Source organism: Oryza glaberrima, chromosome 4, assembly GCF_000147395.1.
Source record: "Oryza glaberrima chromosome 4, OglaRS2, whole genome shotgun sequence".
NCBI classification, from domain to species: Eukaryota; Viridiplantae; Streptophyta; class Magnoliopsida; order Poales; family Poaceae; genus Oryza; species Oryza glaberrima.
The window spans coordinates 24,514,506-24,538,004 of record NC_068329.1 but is presented as its reverse complement, the minus strand read 5'-3'; the positions used below and the strand labels follow the sequence as shown (position 1 = coordinate 24,538,004).

The following is a 23,499-nucleotide window of genomic DNA, read 5'->3' as shown; positions in this document are numbered from 1 at the left end:
AAAAAGGAAAGAAAAAAAAAGAAACAAGTCCAAACATTTTACACAGTTGACTATTGTGAGTTTAATTATTATGACAGTACATATGTGAAACAAAATCAGCACGGCTGTCAAATCTGTAGTAGATTGTTTGCATCTTATTTCATCGTTTGTGCAGATACAAAAGAACAAGAAACGCTTACTGTCTCACATGAGAATTCAATGTTCCAAAAAAGTATCAAATCGGTAATCAGTTTTGTGCGGTCACCCACCTATAATGTTTATGCGATATAATCGGTCACTTAAAGTGTAAGCAGTTTTATGCGGTCATCACCCCACCTTATAGCGATTATGCGATATGATCAGTCACTTAAAGTGTACAGGAATGTGGCACCTATTCATTGTATGCGGCCTTGTCGACATTTTTTTTAAGCACTGCATGACGGCATGAGATCTGCTGAAATGTGATTCTGAGAAAAGCTCTACACGTGAACTTGGGCACTGCATTGCCTCCACCATATGCTTTCTCTGAATTTATTCGTACAAAGGTACTCTCTACAAACTAATTGGTTTGTATGCATACAAGCAATCCCACATACTTACTTCTTCTTCGGAAGTTCTTCCGTTTGTCATGAGTGGCAGTTGGCGTAAATGTGAGTAAAGTTGATCATGGATGATGTGTGTTAAAAATAAACATTATATTAGTAAGCTCAGCATGTTCTGAAGTTTGTTGAGTTTTGCTCAACCTGATTGCTAAGGAAAAATAAACGTTATAGAAACTCAGAATTATAGATGCTGGTGGGAAGGAAGAAAATAGAGGAATACCACATGTAACTTTGCTTAAGATAATCCTGCACAACAATGAATGGTGACCTAATGTTTTGTGATCCTGCAAAGACTAGTTTTACAGAATTAGAAATTATTGTTTTTATTCTAAGGAAACATTGAAGTCGCAAATGCAACAGCTGAACTCTTTTCAGTTATCTAGAGTTTTTTTAGATAGAAAATTATTTAGAGCTTACCAGTATTGCTCTTAGATCTTCTCCATTCATTTCTGCGCAAAAGTTGGAGTGGAACAAAATACAAGGCATAATAATCTATATAAATTATATATTACATAGGTAAAAGAGATACAGATTGGGAGTTTTTCTTAGCTTCCAATTCTTCTAGAGATCGAAAGCATCTAGGCTACAAAAGTTCCATTTCTGCATTACAAGAAACCAAGCAGTTAACAAGCTAACGGCCAATGTTAATCAGCTTGATCTGTTAACAAAATGTAATGCATTACCTAGGTTGCAATTGGAGCTATATACATAGGGCAATATTAGCACACCATACATATAGAAAAATCACTCCTCGATCACAATCTCCATGTCCATGTCCATGTCAGATCTTCTGCCCCTGAGCCCAAGAATCTCGCCATTGGCAATCCTTTGCAGGTCAGCGACAGATAGCTGATCAAGCCATCTTACAACATGGTTTGCTGCTTGGAGCTCATAGGCAGGGTATCGGCTTGCAACCGCAACACACCTCATCCCAGCAGTATGCGCAGATTCTATTGTCGAATTTGAGTTACCCAGCACAAGACAAACATCAGGCTCAAGACCAAGTTGCCCTGCTGCGACCTCAAACATCTCCCCCTCGGGTTTCCCTCGGCAGAAATCCTCTGCTGCCACTATAGCATCAAAGTAGCCTTGAAGACCAACAGCTTTTATCCCTTCTTCTAGGCTCAACCGTGGGCGAGGAGTTGTGATTGCTATTGGAATGTCAAAATCCACAAGGGTGTTCAGGAAATCAAGAACACCTGGTCGCAGTTGGTAGAATCTACCACGTAATGTTTTATATATTACCTCCTTGCGTGCTGCCAGCCTTTGTACTTCTTGTGGATCTTCTGACCAATGTAAGACTTCTAAAATAGCCTGATCAGTCCTCATCCCCTCAATTTCCTTCAGCACTGCATCTGGAGGAAAAGACTTTGCCTCTTCAAGTGATAACACGTACCAAACTCGAGGCTCCAAATCTGGATCATCATCTTCCACAACAACTCCTTCCCACTCCAAGATCACACCAAATTGATTACTACTTACCATTTCTTCCTTCTTTAGTTTCTTCTTTGAGGCTGGTCTTCTAGCCATTTCTGGTGACGCCAACAGCCAGCTGAGGTTTTCAGGGAGCCTATAAACCAATTTGTAGAACACATTATCCTCATGGGCCTGGGGGCGATTCTTCAGGTCAGTGGCATGAAGCTTGACACGTATCCTCTTCATTCTCATACTTTGACCCACAGTTTTTGCAAGTGAAAGCACATTCAGTGTAGAATGTGAGTTACTTGACCAGCATTTCCTGTAAAGTTTGTGAATGGACTGGTGGGAACTACCAAATAAGCTGACTGAAAATATCATCTCGTCCCGAACCCCTAGATTATCAAATCCTTCGTGGCAAGTCTGGTTCTGCTCCTATAAAGAACAAAGAGAACAAGAGAAGAATCAAACTTGACCTGTCTTAAAAACAAAGAAATCAGTACAAGTACAAAAATGCGCAACTATATTAGAGGGAACAGAAGGCCCTATAAATCATCAATCTTAAGTTAAGTCACTCAAAGTTTTTGTGGGAGGTTGGGGGTTCTCCTGGACAATGCAAGTTCCGCAAAACGTGCAACTTATATTTGGGGAGCTTAAGTTCTCCCAAAAAACTTGCATAGCGGCAAAAGTTGTCAATATACTAGATTGCCATATGCATTTGATTTGCAACTTACTTCACACTATTGCGGTATACGATTGCTACTTCTAGGACGCACTCTTCCAAACTGCTAATTTGAGTTCGAGAAAGAAAAGAATGCCGAGCCCCAATAATGTTTGCCAGCATCTGACAGCAATAATACTACATGAAGCAAAGTGCCTTTTACTAAAGAGATCCTTTTGCATCTGAGACAAGGTTATTGTAGGTACCAGGAGAGGAAAAAATAAAAGTTCAGCTTAGTACAAAAGGTTGCACGAACTGAAGCACAATTGCTGAGCTTAAGCAGGTAGTGACATTGCAAAGTTCTAGCCAATGACACATATATACAGCTCCAACAAAATGCCAAACAATGGGGCATGCTCACACACACACACGAACTACCCCCTTTTCAGTATTTTCTCCCACGCAGACGAACTAGGAGCATGCGCAAAACAAGAATAGCCAAATGCTTCAACTACCAAATCCCAGACAATCCAAGTGAAACCGGATGAATCTTGCTGACCTGAGGAGGAGGAGGAGGATGAGCAGCCGAAGAGTGAGTGCTTCGGCAGGAGGAGCGAGCGGGGGGCCGAAGCAGACCAGACGAGGAGGCGCTCTTGTCCTCTGCGCTTGCGCTCCCCTTGGGTGGTGGTGGCCAATGGCCATGGCTTCCCCACCCGGATAAGCCGACAGACGTGTGGCCGTGTGGGCGGCTGCCTCTCCAGTTCGTCCCGGACACGGTCTCCGCACGACAATGGCAGGTGGGGCCTGCTGCGGTGTGGGCCACTTTGTCAGTGAGAGCAGAACGGAAACGAAACGGCGGGGAGGCCCAGGGGAAGTTGAGGCGCTCGCGGTTCTCGATGGGCCATGGGAGGTTGATCGGCATGTGTGAGCGGTGCGCCCAGAGGCCCATGAAAAGTTGTGTCGAACCAGTTCCGGTTATTTTGCCATAGTCAGCTGTCCAACGATTATTTTGCGCCATACAGTTAAAGAGCTGTGAGATTTTTTTTTTCTTGATGCATTTATTAATTCAACATCTTTCCTCTGTCTCAAACAAGTCTATACGGAAAATTTCTAGAGGAATGCAAACCTCTTAAATTCTTTCAATAATATGTTGTTCCAAAAAAAGCCTCAAAGCAGATTTTAAATATAAGCTTCTGCGGTAAGAAATATGAATAAGTGATTGCTTGTTTATATGCATAAATAAAAAAGTGTTATATTTTAGGATTTTATCTTATTCAAAAATAATTTAGAATTATTATTTATTTTATTTGTGACTGGCTTTATTATCCAAAGTACTTTAAGCGCAACTTTTCGTTTTTTATATTTGCATAATTTTTTTAATAAGACGAGTGGTCAAACAGTACAAGTAAAAGGTCATAATCCTTTATATTATGGAACGGAGGGAGTATAGCAGTATCTGCAATGTGGGAATAAGAGTAATCACAGCATCAGCAATGTATATAGCAAAAAGTGATTAATATATATGGGACTCACATACATGGACTTTAAATATAGCAATATACACGAGATAACATTAGGAGAGATAGATAATAGGAGTATTGTTTATTTTATATGGATAGTCCATATGCATATAGGGTTTGTTTGGCTACTAGATTTATGGTTGCGCTGTAGCTGCACCAACAATGCCGCACACACGCAGCGGTAGCATAGCCGCAGCCGATGTTGTCCGCTTGCCGAATAGCCCAATGGATATCTTTCATTATTTTCTTCGTATTGATTTATTGTACAATGGTACTATATGACTGATGTAATATTATATTATCTATGAATTATCTTTACATTACATTGTATTGGGATATCCTAAGGGAATCTTATCAGTATATTGTAAATGTAGATCTTAAGCACCAAATGGAGCAAATGGGCTCTTTGCTTAGACCTGATATCTCAAATAAAAAATTGATATTTTTTACAAACATCCACCTTAACACTTATTGGACTTGGGCTCTATAGAGTTACATGCATCCTATATATTGTATAAAAATCATCAGACGAATCTCTATGTTTTCTTATCCATATTATTTAAATTTTATTTAATATTAATGGTGTTCTATATATCTATATACCGCTAATGCTCTGACACTCCTCTTGAGATAGAGGGGATAAAAATTCCTTTGTTCCAAAGTAGGCAGGGAAGGTTGCAAAAAAACCCCGCACTCCGCCGCTACCGCGATGGTCGCTCCGACGACCACCACCCCGCCTCCTCCTCCGCCGCCGCCGTCAGAGTCCACGCCTACCAGCGACCCAAAGCCCCCGCCTCCGCCGCCGACGTCTTCGACCGCGGCACCGAAGAAGCGGAAGCTGGAGGAGGTGGGGTTTCATCACTCACCCTACTACAACATCAGAGCAGCCGTCGCCAACCTCCGCGGCCGCTTCATTCAGGTCTCCCCCACCTCGAACCCTAAGATATTTGTCGAGTGGCATTTCTCTGCTCTGCCATGGCAGCAGCAGCAGCAGCACAATCAACTGAACAGGTCATGTTCCCGTGTTCTAGCGCAACGTGTAGGGGATGATTTTGCTTGACGTGGATAAGTGTGATCAATGGTTCGAGTTCGAGAGCTCGAAGCTATTTGCTCCGTGCTGTGCTTGCTGGTGAAACTCTGGGAGAATTTAAATTAAAGTTGAAGTTGAATTTTGGGCCAAGTCTCAATACAATTAGGCGCGTAATCTCTTTCTAGCTGAAATTTATGGTGTGATGATTCTGAACTGAGTTGTTAATGCCACCATTGTCCTACTATGCAAATGAACATTTTCATGGCTGATGTGTGGCTTTGGGAGGTATTGAGAGTTTTACCCCATATTGTTAATCAAGAGGTATACCTCGCTCTCAGTAGAGACTATACTTCCCGATTAACACTAAAAATACCTCTCTACCTCCCAAGGACCAGAGAAAAATCATATTATTGTATCATAACTTACACCAAATTGATATCCCTGCTTGCTGTTGGTTTGACAATTGTAAATGCAGTTTGTTCTGGGAAGAACATGAATCCGCTCTAAAATGTTTACTTTTTCCTTGTTGTTTTGAAGTTATGCAAAGGCACTGATACCCAAAAGAAAGATGCCGCTCTTGAGATCCTGAAAGGTAAATCCTAATTTATATTGTTTTTGAACAGACATGCGGAACGTCCTGATTACATTTTGAGTTTTTGACTATTTTTTATCATCATGCTCGCAAGTACAGAAATCAGTATGGTATAGGAGATTATGTTGATCACTCGAACAATTTTACTTTCACCTTCTTTCATAAAAGCACACTTCTCTCTTGATATTTTGCAGACTAAGATTACCTCAGGTGATTTGACAGTCATTGCCTCTCTGTAGATGTAGTCCATAGTCACTTCGTGCTGTTAAGATATCTAAAACCCTTGTGATTGGACACTTGCAATTTTTCATCAGTTGTTACATTTCTATAACTTGTAAACATGTTGTTTATAGTCATTATACACTTTTACAAATTCCTACTTATATTGTCACATGATGTATTGTATTAGGCTTCTTAATGCAAGCATAACTATCGGTTACATACTCCAATAATAAGATGCCTAGTACCCTACATTAGTAAGTAAGTGAAATATAGTGCATTAGTCGGTCATTCTGTTAGTGTAAAAAAGGCTACTGATGTACTTATTCATAATATCCTGCATTAGCCCAATCATAATTAGCAATTTGAAAATGTACATGTTATCTGTAAAGTTAAAAGGTCAACCAAAGTGGATCCCTGTTGTTTGGCCTACAAAATCTGTTGAGCACCTGGAGCTTAATGTTATATCTGGATGTGTTTATTGATGATAAGTTTAAGCAATCTTCCCTTTGTTCACACTATGCAGAGATAAAAGTTCTCATGGAATTATCCAAGGACATGCGACTTGATCTCCCAACTGCAGCTGGGCCTGTAAAACTGATGGATGAGCCTACATCAAGAGATGCCAGAAATATGCCTGCAGGGAAAATCCCACCCGGAGAGAAGAATCAAGTTCGTCCAGCAGACCAGGCTGCATCCTTTATGCATAGTTCTGGTGAGAAGGTACCACTCAATCCTGTGGACATTAAGCATGATGCCAAACCGAGTGTAACAGATTCTACAAAGAAATCAGGACAATGTTTGCAAGGATCTTATATTGTCGGTGGATCTCCCATTGGCTGGAATTTCCTTATGTGGCCTGGAAGTAGCACAAGGTACTGTGGTTTAACCAGATCAGAGTGGTTGGCACGTCAATCTGCAAAATGAAATGCCATGATCCTACCCCCCAGCAATCTAACAAGTAAAGGCAGTCAAACTAATACCGTACTTTCAGATATTCCTGGGACAATAGCACAATTATTTGCTGGTAGCCGATCCGATATTATTGAGCAGCGGATGACACCTCAGAATGATATATATGACATGGTAAGGCATGGTAGTATCAATAGAAAGCAACTTTTGAATGCTTTTGATCGCTCCCTACAGATCAATCACCACTAGATATCATGTTTTTCTTGTAGTAAACTGTATGAGTCAAGCGCTCTTGCTATGTTTTTCTGTTCAGAAATGGAAAAATCAAGTAATGTAAGCGCATGGCAACGCTGATATACTGATGTATGCTCTTGCTTAACAAGTTAGAAGTGTCCGACTACTTTTCCTTCCTTTGTTTTTTGTTTTTCTTGGCAACTTACAAGGAAGTATCTGATTTCATATTGTCGCTTATATTTGTCAATCTTGCTCAAACCCTGGCAGTGGACGGCGTCCGAAGTGCTCTTCAGTGTGTGCTGCTGAAAACTCCAATGTATGGTCCTTCCAGACGATTATCAGTTGCAGGAAAACAGAAATCACCCTAAATAAGGGATTGCTTACAAGCTTTCAAGATTCAACTCAAGTTTTGGAAAAAATAATTTCAAACTAGGCCCAAGGTACCACAATATTGTACATGAAATTCTCCTCATGCAGGTGCAGCTGATTTGTTTTGTTAGTCAGGTCCTAAAGATGCCAGAGTCAACTGTCGCTTCTCCCTGTTTAAATTCATTTTTTCATACACCGGTGTAGTAATCAACAATGTTTTAGACAATTAATGAAATGGCTGATTGAATTGGCTGGTGGAATGTGGAAGCGATCTGTGGCCGGAATTTATGATATTTATCCCTACCGTTTTCACCCCTGCATATATAATGATACAGTACTCCCTATGCCATGTCTCAAATTATAACGCGTGGTTTGACTTGGCATAGTATTCAGAATCAAACTTTAATTATTATCCATAGTAAATCCAATGCCATAAAAGTACATATATGCTGAGGTTCTTAAAACTATTATATAAACTAGAAAAAATGCCCACTATTATATAACTAGAAAAATACCCGTGCGTTACAACAGGTAGAAACATTTTTGGATCGCTATACATTTTACTCTTTGGTTTTGTACCAAAAGTTCATTTCATTCCTTCCTCGTCAACTGGAGTTGTAGGTCCAACTCGCAGAGCCGACTGTTGTCTTCAACCTCCGTAAGACAATGTCGTGTTCGTACATGCCAAAACCGATCCTCCCCATCAAATCCGATCAAATCCTCCCCATCAAATCCGGTTGAATCTTTCTCGATCTTCCAAAATTGATTGAGGGTTTTTGATACACTCAATCCCCTCGTTTTTATTAAAATCGGAGCTACAAAACTCGGGAGATATCCTCTTTCCGTTTTTATTAAAATCGAAGTGACAAAACTCGGGATAAAAAGGGTAATTTTTAAATGGAGATTAAATTCAGTGAATTAAAGCGGAGTTAAAAGGGGAAATCATAGTAAAATGGTTAGGGAGTAGCGGGGAATTGATTTTTGGCAATCAATTGGAGGAGGGAACGCATGGGAAGGTAGATCGACGAGGTGGTGGCGCTAGTGTTTAACCGGGTGTTGACAAAAAATTGAACACACCGGCCTGGGAGATCTGCTTAGCTCCTGTGTAGGTCCAAATCTTGATGAGATGCAGCCATGCCAGTTAGTTTGATCCTGCAACTGACAAGATATGCAAACAGTAGATCAAACAGCCAATCGGCTGACAAGCCGATGGAGTAGTTCCAGCCGATGGCCGATACCGATACCAGCCGATAGCGATAGGGTTTAAGCGATCGGCTATATGTCCAATGTAGATAATGATATAAAGGCAATCGGCTGATGATGATGAAATAAAATAACAATATAATCCAGTATAAACCAATCGGCAAATAATGATATGATAAATAAGCATCGATCCGAAGGTTAGAGCACACATCGGCTGGAGGTCTGATGTCATGAAATCCACAAGATTAGATTAAACAGTGAAACATTTGTTGTCATCGGCTAAATCCAGCTTATATGTATATACAATCCTTATGAGCCGATGCAACATCTAGATAACTCATTGGCTGAAACCCCGATGAAACCCTTATTGGCAATCAAGAAGCAGCCTAGAGATTATGGTTCTAAACACGACTTAGTAGATCAAACTTAATTGATGCAACACTAAGTATGAAAAGAAACATAATATCTAGACAATCAAGCCGTTGACTGAGTTTTCAGGGTGGAGGGTGGTAGATGTCTAAGCTAATCTAATCTAGCAACGCGATTTAGCCGATACCGGCAGAAACCCTAAAACGAGAAGCAGTCGATAGAGCTAAATTGATATGCTAAGACTAGATTAACATAGACATATGATAAATAGGTAGGCAAATATATCATCCAAACCAGAGCAATCAAAGAGGTCGAATGTACTGATGCAGCCTTGAACAACGCCGACGTAAACGATACAATTGCCCAGGCCAGCGGAACATTGGACTTACCCCTTAGCCGGAGATCGAACACCGATGCAGTCCCGCGTCAGGTGCCAAGTTCCGCCGGACGATAAAATAAAGTAGAAAAGGTAAAAGGTGGCGATGCGCCGAATTGTATTGATCGTGAAGATAGATTACATAGACCCCAGGTGTACATATTTATACCCATGTGTTGATACAAGTTCTTGCCGGACAAGAAATAAACTTTCCTAAAGATAAAAGGAAACTAACAAATTATTCCTAATTAATAGATAACTTGCCATGCCGTATTCTCTTTGAACTCGGTCTCTTATGGATAAGCTTCATTTAGTAGATCAATCTCCTTAACCGAATATAGCAAGAATCCGACAGCTGACGACTTGACAACTCTCATCGGCTAAGCTCAGAACTTCAAAGCCGATGACTCTAAACCGATGACTACTCCGGGCTTACCAAATTTCACTGTTAACACCGGGCGACAAAAAAAATATGGCACGTAAAAAAATCCTTACCGTGTGCGAAAAAATGCAACTAAAATAACATAAACAAAGAAATAAAGTATGAAAAAAACCCGGTAAAAAGGCCTAGAAAAAAGTAAAAAAACTGCGGATGAAAAAAAGAGAGAAAAGGTGAAGAAAAAAAGGCGGACGAAAAAAACAATGGATGGAAAAAAACAGAAAAAAAAAGAGAAAAAAATAAAAAGGTTCAGAAGGACGGAAATAAAGAAAAAAAAAAGGACGGATAAAAAAGAAAAAAAAAGAAGCGGACAGAAAGAAAAAAAAAGGACGGAGAAAAAAAAGGAAATGATAAAAGAAAAAGAAAAAAGGTGAAAAATAAAAAAATTACGGAAACCTTGCGTATTTTTTTAATTATATAGGTATAAATATAGATATGCTCATGTTCTTACCGTTTCCTTACCGATTTGAATTGGAATTGAATTGGAATCAAACCCGTCTTGTTCCGGACTCCAGCTGCTCCTGCCATCCATAGAGTTTGAGTTCATCTCAAATTGCAAACTTAACGTCGAGTGATTATAAAAATTTATTTGAGCCATTATCCAGGCAACCTCGATTGGGCAGGTTGAATAGCCGATATGGCAGAAGGAGAGGAGAAGAGGGGCACCGGTGGCAGAGGAGACAAGAAGGAGAAGGTCCCCCTCGGGTTCCGGTTCGAGCCGAAGGAGGAGCTCGTCGAGCACCCCTCGCCGCAGCCCGGGCCCCAAGCAATCGCCAGCATCGCCTCTTCCGATGGAGAATTCTCCTCGCCGCAGCCCGGGCCGGCAATGGGAACCAGCGAAGAGGCGTCGGGCAATAAGAGGCCTGCGGAGGAGCACGCCGCCGTGGCGCAGAGGCCGCATCAGCAGCGGAAGCTGACCATGGGAGGAGCGCCGCAGCCACCGCCCGCGTCGTACATCGGCGGCGCCGGCGGCATGCAAATGCCGCTGAGAACGGCCGTGCACGACAATCGAGCCGGGCACCCGATGGCACGTCCGGCCGGCCACGCAACGGCGCCTCCTCCTCGGCAGCACGCGACGGTCAATGGCCCGATGCGAATGCCGAACGGGCAGGTGGTATACGGCGACCAGATGATGATGCGACGGCAAATGGCGACGGCCGCAAACAACAGACGGCAAATGATGTTTCTGCAACAGCTGGCGGCACGCAATGGCCAGCAGGGGACGGTGGTGGCAGACAACGGGCAGGCCTCGTCCTCGCAACGGCCGCCGCCGGCGTGCAACGGCCAGCAGGCGCTTGTTGTTCAGGGATCGCAGGTGGCAAGCAACGGACAGATGTCGCCGGTACAACGACAGCGGGCGGCAATGGCAGCGGCGTACAACAACTACCAGTATCACCAGATGCTTCTGCAACAGCAGCAGCAGCAGCAGGCGGCAATGGCGTACAACCTCCAGGCGCAGCATCTACAGGGGAGAGAGGTGGTGGCACACACGACGTCGGCACAACAGCCGCCGGCGATGATGCCAGCGCAGGGGGCGGAGGTGGAACAAAACGGAGAGACGAAGTCGTCGGCGCAACGGGCGCCGGCGGCATGCAACTGCCCGGCGCATGTCCCTCCGACGCCATTGCGTCCTCGCCCGGCAACGGCAGCGCCTACTAACTCCGGCAACTCCTTTGATCGGACACTGGTGATGCGACGACCGCCGTCGCCGTCCGTCGTCCAGCCACGGCCCGCGCAGGAGACGCCCGAGATGCACGCGAGGCGTGTGCTTTGGCAGCTCGTGAAGGAGCTCTTCCGCCAACGACGTATCGATCAGGCTCAAGCCGCTGCTGCAGCTGAGCAAGAACGGCTGATGATGACGCCGCCGGCGCAGGCGCCGCAGCAGCCGTGCTCCGACGCAGTACGGTGCAACGATGATGGCGAGAAGCGTTCCGCGGAGGTGGCAACTACGGAGGTGGCGCCGGATGGGAGCGCGTCCGCAGAAGGCAACGATCGTCAACGTGAGTCACGTGACTCACCGGTCGCTCCACGGACCGAGTGATTTAGGGCCCCGTTCACATAGATGCCAATTTAAAGCATACCATTATTGATAAAATTAATAAATATATGGATGTTTCTAAACCATATCATTATTCATTTTGGCAGTGATTTGAACATGCCTTTAGTTGTTGCTAAAATTGAAGTTGGGATGGTATATCTTTCTTGGAATTTGTGATTATGCTTTTTTTTGCAAGAATATGATATACTAGCTTATATATTCCATCTCTTTGGCAAAGGAGGTGGAGGCTGCGGCGGCGGTGATGGTGAAGGGGACGGATCCAGCGGCGGCGGTGCTCGATGGTGACTTCAAGGATAACAACGGTTGCCACCACCACGACGGCGGCGGCGGCTGCGGCCACGATGGCCGGGCTTAAATTTTCTATGTTACTCATGTCTGAACCGGTTGTGATGTTTTTTCTAGCCAGATCCTAGATCTGTCACTTTGTTGCAGCGATATGTTTCTTTTAGGGCATGAGCAACGTATCTTGCCAGACTCGGTAGTAACGTGGGCCCAAGATACAGGCGATAGTAGTATATGAAGTTACCCACAATGCTTATTTGTGTGAGTAAGAAGTAAGGTAGGATCAGGGGCGAAGCCAGGATTTGAGATTAGGGGGTGTGGGGTGAAGATAAACCGTGAGACCGAATAACTAATATTGATAGTAAAGGAGATCAAATAGTCACCGTCAATAACAAGCAATATGTAAACTAGTTCTTTAAGAAAAACTTGAATTTTAGCTCTTTAATAATATCATTGGAAGTTTAAAACTAGTCTTTATTGCTAAATTCTTTTAATGTAAACTATAAAATAATCTCACAAATAAGTATCATCTATTTTACTTTGAAAAATATGAGAAATCACAAACTAGTTTTGTAGATCATGTTTCTTGCTAATATTTTTAGACTTGCTAACTAACTAAACTGATAATACTTTCAAACTACACAAAATAAACTAGATAGATACTTATCTTAGCTAACTTAATATAGAGTAAAAACATAGGGGTATAGTGGTGGTAGTGTTTGGATAGGGGGGTGTTGGCACCCTTTGGCACTCCCCCTTACCTGCGCCACTGGTAGGATCCACTTAAAAGTTGATTCCTGTGAACAGTGCGAAACAATGACTCCATGGTTTCTTCTACTAATATTTCACTTGCATGTGCCAGATTTACTTCTACTACTCATTTACTGTACAAATGATGATATTTATTTCTTATGTACCGGTAGTAGCTCTATGATAAGGTATTAGTTGCTTATGACTTTTACAATGGTTGCCACCTGGTAGCAAGAGTGTATTCAATGCTTAATACCTAGTTTTTCATCACATTATGGACCCTTAAGGGTAGATCTGTTTTTAAGGAATTATGACACATAGAAAAAAGAAAAAAGAAGGAATATGAATGCATACACATTTCTATCCATATGAACTTTTCCATGAGTTCTGAGTGGATGAAAAATTCACTATACCTTCTCTTTACAACTTGTAGGAAAGGAAAATTTCTTTGTTTTTTCTATAGCTACATTCCTATGAACTAAATAGCGTTCAGAGGAATTAATCCTCAAGAATCTGAATCATTTGAAATTCTTCAAAAACGAATAGGCCTTAAGCTTTGTTTGCACGGCGCCACCACGGCACTATGCTCAGGGTGGGGTTGCCTATTACCTGCCGTGCTACTGTGCACAACATTCCTCAGAACTGTTTTGGAGGTTACTATCAAAAAAAAAAAGTGTCTAAGAAAGAGTTGCGATCCTTAATCCTACTCATAGCCTGAGAAATCTGGAAAGAAAGGAACCAAAAGATCTTTAAGCACAAGAAAACGGCAGTCCCCAACCTTATGGCAAAAATAAAGGAAGAGGCAAGAACCTGGATAATGGTAAGCGCAAGGCGACTTGGAGAATTCATCCCAACTTAACTACCGCGCTTATGTAATTTTGTACAGCTCTTTTTTACTTCTAGGGGAAATTTTTTTTTACGTCTATATCTAATGAAATAGTACAATCTCATGCTGATTTCTTAAAAAAAAGATGTACGAAACCATGCACAAGCAATTTTAGTGATCTCCTACAGGCCAAAAGCACCACGTGCGGAAAAATTGCAGCGATCTTCTCAGAAGAAGAAGAAGAAAATAATAATAATTTTCAATGATCACTTTCACTTATATTATTCAAACGTTTGTGGCTCCATCAGGAAAGAAAATTATTCAACGTCCGTAGCTCCACGAGGGAAATAAGGTGTATAAAAGATAACTTTTCTAGTGGACTATTATTTAGTCTTTTGTGGCTCCTTCTGGAATGGGAAACAAATTTAGCCACGATGAAAATAAAGTTTAGAAAATATAGTTTCTCTAGTGGGCTATTATTCAATTGTTTGTAGCATCATCGGGACAAAAATGTAGGAAAAAATGTTTGCCGCTTCATCAGAACATCAGCAAAGAGATTGTTGGTAAAATTCCATGGAGCTCTCCTTTTGCAGCTCAAATAGGCCAGGGCAGCAACAAAATCACCTCCCTAACTGGGCTTATGTGGAAAAAAAAAAAGCTTCACCGTCAAATGTAAATCGTTTGCGGATTCATCAGAACATCAACAGAGAGATTGTAGGGAAAATTCCATGGATATCTCCTTTTGGAGCTCAAATAGGCCAGGGCAGCAACAAAATCACTGTGGAAAAAAAAACTCCATGGATCTCTCCTTTTGGAGCTCAAATAGGCCAGGGCAGCAACAAAATCACTGTGGAAAAAAAAAAACTTCACCGTCAAACATAGGCCAGGGCAGCAACAAAATCACTGTGGAAAAAAAAAAACTTCACCGTCAAAAGTAAAAATGAGAAAATGTAGGAAAAAATGTTTGCCGCTTCATCAGAACATCAGCAAAGAGATTGTTGGTAAAATTCCATGGAGCTCTCCTTTTGCAGCTCAAATAGGCCAGGGCAGCAACAAAATCACCTCCCTAACTGGGCTTATGTGGAAAAAAAAAAAGCTTCACCGTCAAATGTAAATCGTTTGCGGATTCATCAGAACATCAACAGAGAGATTGTAGGGAAAATTCCATGGATATCTCCTTTTGGAGCTCAAATAGGCCAGGGCAGCAACAAAATCACTGTGGAAAAAAAAACTCCATGGATCTCTCCTTTTGGAGCTCAAATAGGCCAGGGCAGCAACAAAATCACTGTGGAAAAAAAAAAACTTCACCGTCAAACATAGGCCAGGGCAGCAACAAAATCACTGTGGAAAAAAAAAAACTTCACCGTCAAAAGTAAAAATGAGAAATTGTTAAATAGGGCCCAACCGGGTTCGAACCGGTGACCTCTTGATCTGCAGTCAAATGCTCTACCACTGAGCTATGGACCCAAAGATGCTGATGTGCAGGACATAATTGATACATTTGTTTAAATCTCTCCATCAGAAACGTAACTCCAGCCAATAAATAGCAGTTGTGGATCGATTGAGATGGGGTGAATGCCACACTCTTCCAATCAATCAAACGGTGCAGCCTGCAGCAAGCTACTTCCGTTTATCCACAACTGCAAGGTCTACAAAATAAATGTCGAAATCTCCCGGCAGTGTCATATATCCGGCCGGTATCACCTCCCTGTCCGGCTATCTCCATCTCGTCCAGCCGCTACCGTCCTAAAGTCCCAATTAAACCAGCGAGCAACAGTCAGCCAATACTACAAGATCCAGCCACTCAGCCTCTCTTTCGTGGCACCCGATTTGGAGAACGACGCAGAGCCAAGGGTCCGGCGACCATGCAGAAAGTTAAACGCGGCGTGGTGACTCTTCGCCTTTCGCGGTTCATGCGCGCAGGGAGGAAGAAACCACGGTGAGAATGAGAAAGTTAAACGCGGCGTGGTGACTCTTCGCCTTTGCACCATTCATGCGCGCAGGGAGAAAGAAACCACGGTGAGAACTGAGACCGGCTACTGTTGTACTCCCTCAGTAGCATAAAAAACCAAACTAATGTCGGATATGACATATTCTAGCACTACGAATGTGTACATACATATATTCATATTTGTGATACAAGAATATGTCACATCTGGTATAAGAATATGCTACTTAAAAATTAAGTTTGAAAATTTAAATTTTGACTTTTGCTTATTGATTTTAGTTCTACCGATGGGGCTCTTATACTCCAACAGCCCTGTTTAGATTCTAACATTTTTTCTTGGGTGAATAGTCAAAGTGGTCCTCCAAGTTTCATCTGAGCCTCAGTTTAGTCATTGATGTTTTAATCTATCCATATTAGTCCTTCAAGTTTTCATTTTAGTTCAAACTTATCCTTAACCAACAACTCTCTTCATAAATGATACTTATACCCTCATTATTCACATATATAAGAGAGAAATTGCATGCTTGAATTTTTTTATAGATAATACATAGTATATTATGTAAAACGAAAAAAAATATATACTAGCAAGTGTATACGATAGCAATTGCTTAAGTTTCATGTGCACATGTTGAAATAATAGAAAGTAGATCCGTATTGTTGTTTATTTATGTTGGTTTTCTCTTTTCTAGTATATAGATGTATACAAATTGAGGGCAAAAAGGACATTTTCTAATAGAAAATTGACTAGAGATAGCCATATGGTATATTAAGTGGACCCAAGGATGATTTCAAACCAAAACAAATATTTGAAGGATCTATGTGGACAAAATGACAGGTGAAGGATTAAATTGAGCCTTCGCTAAAACTTGAGGGACAAAATTAGCTATTCACCTTTTTTTCTTCAAACTTCCAACTTTTCCGTCACATCGAACTTTCCTACACACACAAACTTTCAACTTTTCCGTCACATCATTTTAATTTCTTTAAACTTTTAATTTTAGCGTGGAACTAAACACAAACACAGCCTCATTATTGTGTGCCTATATAAAGCCTGCAAGTCTAGAGGCTACTGGGCACTAGAATTCTGGAAGGTAGACAAGCATAAACAACCATATATCAGTGACGACATAAGCGCTCAATGGCGATTGGCTCGGTGGAATCCGTGGCCGTTGTCGCGGTGCCCTTCCCGGCGCAGGGCCACCTGAACCAGCTCATGCACCTGTCCCTGCTGCTCGCGTCGCGTGGGCTGGACGTGCACTACGCGGCGCCGCCGGCGCACCTCCAGCAGGCGCGGTCGCGCCTGCACGGCTGGGACCCCGACGCGCTCCGCTCCATCCGCTTCCACGACCTCGACGTCCCCGCCTACGAGTCCCCGCCGCCCGACCCGACCGCCCCGCCGTTCCCGTCCCACATGATGCCCATGATCCAGAGCTTCGCCGTCGCGGCGCGCGCCCCGTTCGCCGCGCTGCTCGAGAGGATCTCGGCCAGCTATAGCCGCGTGGTCGTCGTGTACGACCGGTTGAACTCCTTCGCCGCCGCCCAGGCGGCGCGTCTGCCGAACGGCGAGGCGTTCGGGCTGCAGTGCGTGGCCATGTCGTACAACATCGGGTGGTTGGACCCCGAGAACCGGCTCGTACGCGAGCACGGCCTCAAGTTCCACCCCGTGGAGGCCTGCATGCCAAAGGAATTCGTGGAGTTCATCAGCCGGGAAGAGCAGGACGAAGAGAACGCGACCAGCTCCGGCATGCTCATGAACACGTCCCGGGCGATCGAGGCCGAGTTCATCGACGAGATCGCCGCGCACCCGATGTTCAAAGAGATGAAGCTTTTCGCGGTCGGTCCACTGAACCCACTGCTCGACGCGACCGCCCGGACTCCAGGCCAGACGCGGCACGAGTGCATGGACTGGCTCGACAAGCAGCCGGCGGCGTCCGTCCTCTACGTGTCATTCGGCACAACGTCGTCCCTCCGTGGCGATCAAGTCGCGGAGCTCGCGGCGGCGCTGAAGGGCAGCAAGCAGAGGTTCATCTGGGTGCTTCGCGACGCCGACCGCGCCGACATATTCGCCGACTCCGGCGAGAGCCGGCACGCGGAGCTGCTGTCCCGGTTCACCGCAGAAACCGAGGGAGTGGGGCTGGTGATCACCGGGTGGGCGCCGCAGCTGGAGATCCTCGCGCACGGCGCCACTGCGGCGTTCATGAGCCACTGTGGCTGGAACTCGACGATGGAGAGCCTGAGCCATGGGAAGCCGATTCTTGCGTGGCCCATGCACTCCGACCAGCCATGGGACGCAGAGCTGGTGTGCAAATACCTTAAGGCTGGTCTGCTCGTGAGACCATTGGAGAAGCACAGCGAGGTGGTCCCGGCGGAGGCCATCCAAGAGGTCATCGAGGAGGCGATGCTGCCTGAGAAAGGGATGGCAATACGGCTGCGGGCAATGGAGCTCGGCGAAGTCGTCCGCGCGTCCGTGGCAGACGGCGGGTCCTCGCGGAAAGACCTGGATGACTTCGTTGGCTACATCACAAGATGAAGCAGGAATATCCTGTGATTCTTCGAGTGGTCGGATATGCTATAAATTTTAATCTTACGTCGAAACATATCAAATTTTAAAAAATGGCCTAAGTAGGAAAATATGTGTACCACTCCCTCCATTCTCAAATAAGCATTTCCCGGATTCAAATTCTGTATGCAGTAGCCATTTCTAAAATACTGATTCCATTGTATGGAAATTCAAATCATCTTCAGACAATCAGGTGCTATGAGGGGATTTTAACAATTTAAAATTTGATATAAGGTGATTGAAACGAAATATTTGGTCTTATCTTTTTCTTTTTCTAAACAAAAATCTACTGGTGCTTAGATGTATGCCGGACGGGCCAACAGGCCCAGCATATTCTAATGGGCTCACATTGCTCTACCATGGTGAAAAGAAAAAGTTCACTCGAGGTCTCTCACTTTGTCGTCGAGTTTCAAAATCGTCCATGAATCATGCAAACGAGGCCCCCAACTTTCAAAATCATTCAAACAAGGTCCCTCGATGCATGGTAAGTACGCAGTGGCTGATGTGGCATTAGGAGCAAAACTAGAAACTAAAAAATTAAAACAAAATATGCGGGCCCACATGTCATCCTCACCTGCCACCCTGTCCAGCGTCTACCATGCCAAGATTTCCGTCAATCTCTACATATACCCCATTCCCTCCTCCCTTCGCGTGGAGCTCAAGGTGGTGGCGGAGCTCGGACGGGCTCACTGGCCACCTCCCCCTCTCTCCCAGACTTGCTGACCACCTCTCCCCCCTTTGCCACCAACGGCCTCCCAGGCTCGCTGAAGAAGATAAGAGAGCGAAGAAAAGAAAAGAGAAAAGAGAAAAAAATAAGAGATGTGGACCCTACATTTTCTTCTTCTCTCTTACATATGGGTCCTGTAATTTTTTTTGTTACTAGGATGCCACGTCAGTGAAACTAGAGATCAGTACTGCTATAAGATATAAATTGCACGGTTTTATATAGTTTAGGAGTGAAAATTTCTAGTATTAAGGATTAGGGATGTTATACAAACTCGACATAAAGTTTAAGGGACGGCTGGTGAACTTATTCCTTTCCTCCCCTCCACACGTGGCCCGTGTACCGGCCGACAGACAAGTTTTTTTTTTTTGGGGGGGGAGGGGTGGTGGGCGCATGAACAGTTCGCTCCTACTAGTTGTAGTCTACTAGTACACCAGTATACTAATTCATCCGTTTCACAATGTAAGACTTTCTAGCATTACCCATATTAACTTCTAAATGAATATGAGCAATGCTAGAAAGTCTTACAATCTGAAACGGAGAGAGTACTACTGTTATTACTAGCGCCTACTAGCGCTTCTGCTGCTACTAGTGGGCCCCACGCACAGCTAGAACTCCTAGCATTGCTGTTGCTGCTGCTAGGTGGTGGTAGTAGTAGTACTACTACTACTATACTACAAATAGCATTACTAATACACACACATATATACATACATGTATATAAACTTACATTTCATATTTTCAAAACTTTCAACTCAAAATTTTAAAACTTTCAACTCAAAATTTAAACTTTTAAGTCAAATTTTGAAAATTTTTTACTCAAAATTTAAACTTTCGAGTTAAGATTTAAAAACTTTCAACTCAAGATTTATTTAAGTTTTAAATTTTAAGTTGAAAGTTTTTAAAATTTAAGTTGAGAGTTTCGAAATTTGAGATATAAGTTTCGTAATTTGAGTTCAAATTTTAAGTTAAAAGTTTTAAATAGAATGTTTTGAAAGTTGAGATAAAATATCTAAATTGTAAAATACATTAAAAATAAAAAAACACTCGCTAAAGATTAAAAGATCGAGAAAAGGAAAACGCGCCAGGAAATGGGGAGAGCGCAAAAAAAAATCGAAAAAACATATAGCAACCCCCATAAAATAGTACAACATTTGTTACATTTTGTAAGGTTGAGTTCGTTTCAACATCTCTGTTTTGACTTTTCCTTATTTTCAATTAACACTCTTAATGAACAGTTAAACAATAGGTATATTTATTTATTTATTATAATTTATAATAGTTTATATTTAACTAATCATCCGTTAATAACTTATCTCGTTTTACGTACCAGTGATAACCATAACTTATCTCGTTTTACGTACCAGTAATAATCTTCAGTTAGAAAATGAATTGAACCCTAATCATCCGTTAATAACTTATCTCATTTTTCGTTTTATATAATCGTTTTACCCCTACTGCTATAACGACATACATTTTGTAGTATAGGAGTAAGTACAATAAATGCAAGTTGGCAAGTGCAGCAGTCGAGCAACTTGCCTGCCGGCGCTCGACCTACAATTGGCAAGTGGTGATCAGCCAGTTGGGCCTTTTTTTCGTGGCACCCAATTTGGACAACGACGCAGAGGCAAGGGTCCGCAGCAAGGACGGCGACGAACATGCAGAAAATTAAACGCGGTGCGGACCGTGCGGTAGATTCTTCGCGTTTGCTGCATGCGCGCGAGGGAGGAAGAAACAAACCACACGGTGAGAACGGCTATGTAGTAATCTCTGGGACTCTGCCGACTGCCGGACGATGGCATCTTCGCGTAACGTACGTAACGAAGGAGGCCGGCCTGGTCCAAGAGCCTCATCGCACGGGAGTAGTACTGTAGTATCCAATCAGACTGATGTGCGATGTGCGACGCCCTGGTCGTCGATCCACAGTTCCACACATGAATTTGCTGCAAGTTTAACTAATGCACCAAAAGTGCATATACTATTAGTGAACTAAAACATCACATGACAACAGTGCATTAGTCGTAGTACAATTTAAACAGTAAGATTCCCTGGAACCAACCAACAACTTCTCTGCCTCGAGAATCGAGATACAGAGCACATGCCAAAATGGTATACAAAACGATATCATCGCAGAGCCGCAACAGGGCGGTACGTACCGTTTTGGAGAGGCCGCGATACAAGCGATCGGCCCGCCGACGCCGTCGTTAGTCGTCACTGATGACGAGCGCGCCACGCTCCTGCAGTCTCTGACAATGATTGAGCCAGCGGCTGGAAGCGCCGTTGTTGCTGACGAGCTTTCTAGGAAGGGCGGATGAGCGCGAGGGGGCGGGAACAGATGTGCGTCCGTGTCAGCCCTCGAATCTCTGATGCTCTGGATCTGCGCGATATCAGCAATGGGAATTGGAAGCTACTGATGTAACTTTTTCCCCACATATTTGTCTTCGACTGTTCGTGCGTGTGTGCCTATAACTCTATATATAACCTGTAAAAGTGTATAGGCTACGGGGCACTAAAAATCCTAGAAATAGACAAGCATAAACAAGTAACCAGTGACAAGAGCACTCGATGGCGATTGGCACGGTGGAATCGGTGGCCGTCGTCGCGGTGCCCTTCCCGGCGCAGGGCCACCTGAACCAGCTCATGCACCTGTCTCTGCTGCTCGCGTCGCGGGGGCTGGACGTGCACTACGCGGCGCCACCGGCGCACCTCCGGCAGGCGCGGTTGCGCCTGCACGGGTGGGACCCCGACGCGCTCCGCTCCATCCGCTTCCACGACCTCGACGTCCCCGCCTACGAGTCCCCGCCCCCCGACCCGACCGCCCCGCCCTTCCCGTCCCACCTGATGCCCATGCTGGAGAGCTTCGCCGTCGCGGCGCGCGTCCCTCTCGCCGCGCTGCTCGAGAGGCTGTCGGCCAGCTACCGACGCGTGGTCGTCGTGTACGACCGGTTGAACTCCTTCGCCGCCGCCCAGGCGGCGCGTCTGCCGAACGGCGAGGCGTTCGGGCTGCAGTGCGTGGCCATGTCGTACAACATCGGGTGGTTGGACCCCGAGCACCGGCTCGTGCGCGAGCACGGCCTCCAGTTCCACCCCGTGGAGGCCTGCATGACAAAGGAATTCGTGGAGCTCATCAGCCGGGCAGAGCAGGACGAAGAGAACGCGGCCAGCTCCGGCATACTCATGAACACGTCCCGGGCGATCGAGGCCGAGTTCATCGACGAGATCGCGGCGCACCCGATGTTCAAAGAGCTGAAGCTTTTCGCGGCCGGTCCACTGAACCCACTGCTCGACGCGACCGCCCGGACGCCAGGCCAGACGCGGCACGAGTGCATGGACTGGCTCGACAAGCAGCCGCTGGCGTCCGTCCTCTACGTGTCATTCGGCACAACGTCGTCCCTCCGTGGCGATCAAGTCGCGGAGCTCGCCGCGGCGCTGAAGGGCAGCAAGCAGAGGTTCATCTGGGTGCTTCGCGATGCCGACCGCGCCAACATATTCGCCGACTCCGGCGAGAGCCGGCACGCGGAGCTGCTGTCCCGGTTCACCGCAGAAACCGAGGGAGTGGGGTTGGTGATCACCGGGTGGGCGCCGCAGCTGGAGATCCTCGCGCACGGCGCCACGGCGGCGTTCATGAGCCACTGCGGCTGGAACTCGACCATGGAGAGCCTGAGTTACGGGAAGCCGATTCTTGCGTGGCCCATGCACTCCGACCAGCCATGGGACGCAGAGCTGGTGTGCAAATACCTCAAGGCTGGCCTCCTCGTGAGGCCATGGGAGAAGCACAGCGAGGTGGTCCCGGCGGAGGCCATCCAGGAGGTCATTGAGGAGGCGATGCTGTCTGAGAAAGGGATGACAATACGGCGGCGGGCAAAGGAGCTCGGCGAGGCCGTCCGCGCGTCTGTGGCAGACGGCGGGTCCTCGCGGAAAGGCTTGGATGACTTCGTTGGCTACATCACAAGATGAAGCAGGAATGTCAATAATTCTTCGAGCGGTCGGATATACTATACTCCGTCCCATAAAAAACAAATTTAGGATCGGATGTGATATATTATAGTACTACGAATCTAGACATGTATATCCGGATTCGTAGTAATAGGATGTATCACATCTGGACGGAGGGAGTAGATTTGAATCATTCGTCAAAACATATCAAATTTGAAAAATGCTCGCAGTAGGAAAATATATGTACTACTCCCTCTGTTATTAAATATAAGCATTTGTAGAATTCAAATTATGTCAGCAATATAAGCATTTCTGAAATACTGATCTCAATTTACGGGGATTCAAATTATTTTCAGACTATGAGGATCCTACCAGGGGGATACTAACAATTCCAAATTTAAAATTTGATCAATCACTGAAAACTAATATTTTCTCTTATCTTCAAATTTCGCTAAACAACCTAAAGTGATTATATTTATGAACAGTGGTATGA

The 23,499-nt window shown here is 44.5% G+C and overlaps 3 protein-coding genes and 1 non-coding gene across 7 annotated transcripts; 2 read left to right on the top strand and 2 right to left on the bottom strand.

Moving 5' to 3' along the window:
- Window positions 1-1,069: 1,069 nt before the first annotated feature.
- LOC127769419 (5-amino-6-(5-phospho-D-ribitylamino)uracil phosphatase, chloroplastic-like) lies at window positions 1,070-3,386 on the bottom strand. Of its 3 annotated transcripts, XR_008016788.1 has the most exons (3): window positions 3,218-3,386; window positions 1,265-2,432; window positions 1,070-1,181 (listed from the first exon to the last, which is right to left on the bottom strand). XR_008016788.1 is itself a non-coding variant. In XM_052295004.1 (2 exons), the coding sequence occupies exon 2, from the start codon at window positions 2,376-2,378 to the stop codon at window positions 1,326-1,328; it is 1,053 nt and encodes a 350-aa protein (XP_052150964.1). In that variant the 5' UTR covers window positions 2,379-2,432; window positions 3,218-3,386; the 3' UTR covers window positions 1,070-1,325. The 3 variants fall into 3 exon arrangements, 2 of the variants coding, with proteins under 2 accessions (XP_052150964.1, XP_052150965.1); XM_052295004.1 differs by having other exon boundaries at window positions 1,070-2,432; XM_052295005.1 differs by having other exon boundaries at window positions 1,070-2,426.
- A 1,433-nt stretch (window positions 3,387-4,819) lies between these two features.
- On the top strand, window positions 4,820-7,788 carry LOC127771682 (uncharacterized). Of its 2 annotated transcripts, XR_008017188.1 has the most exons (4): window positions 4,820-5,097; window positions 5,746-5,800; window positions 6,546-7,105; window positions 7,433-7,788. XR_008017188.1 is itself a non-coding variant. In XM_052297608.1 (3 exons), the coding sequence occupies exons 1-3, from the start codon at window positions 4,888-4,890 to the stop codon at window positions 6,944-6,946; spliced, it is 666 nt and encodes a 221-aa protein (XP_052153568.1). In that variant the 5' UTR covers window positions 4,820-4,887; the 3' UTR covers window positions 6,947-7,323. The 2 variants fall into 2 exon arrangements, 1 of the variants encoding a protein (XP_052153568.1); XM_052297608.1 differs by lacking the exon at window positions 7,433-7,788 and having other exon boundaries at window positions 6,546-7,323.
- Window positions 7,789-15,233: 7,445 nt separating this feature from the next.
- TRNAC-GCA (transfer RNA cysteine (anticodon GCA)) lies at window positions 15,234-15,305 on the bottom strand. The gene has a single exon. It is a non-coding gene; the product is annotated as a tRNA-Cys (tRNA).
- A 1,571-nt stretch (window positions 15,306-16,876) lies between these two features.
- LOC127772255 (putative cis-zeatin O-glucosyltransferase) lies at window positions 16,877-23,499 on the top strand. Its single transcript, XM_052298267.1, has 2 exons — window positions 16,877-18,312; window positions 22,457-23,499. The coding sequence occupies exons 1-2, from the start codon at window positions 16,925-16,927 to the stop codon at window positions 23,025-23,027; spliced, it is 1,959 nt and encodes a 652-aa protein (XP_052154227.1). The 5' UTR covers window positions 16,877-16,924; the 3' UTR covers window positions 23,028-23,499.

Bases quoted from the DNA above. Each gene is read 5' to 3' on its own strand.
- LOC127769419 (XM_052295004.1), bottom strand. From the start codon at position 2,378: ATGATATTTTCAGTCAGCTTATTTGGTAGTTCCCACCAGTCCATTCAC.
- LOC127772255 (XM_052298267.1), top strand. From the start codon at position 16,925: ATGGCGATTGGCTCGGTGGAATCCGTGGCCGTTGTCGCGGTGCCCTTC. The intron at 18,313-22,456 runs ATGAAGCAGGAA...ATTCGGCACAAC, and splicing joins TTCGTTGGCTACATCACAAG to GTCGTCCCTCCGTGGCGATC.
- LOC127771682 (XM_052297608.1), top strand. From the start codon at position 4,888: ATGGTCGCTCCGACGACCACCACCCCGCCTCCTCCTCCGCCGCCGCCG. The intron at 5,098-5,745 runs GTCTCCCCCACC...GTTGTTTTGAAG, and splicing joins TCCGCGGCCGCTTCATTCAG to TTATGCAAAGGCACTGATAC. The intron at 5,801-6,545 runs GTAAATCCTAAT...CACACTATGCAG, and splicing joins CGCTCTTGAGATCCTGAAAG to AGATAAAAGTTCTCATGGAA.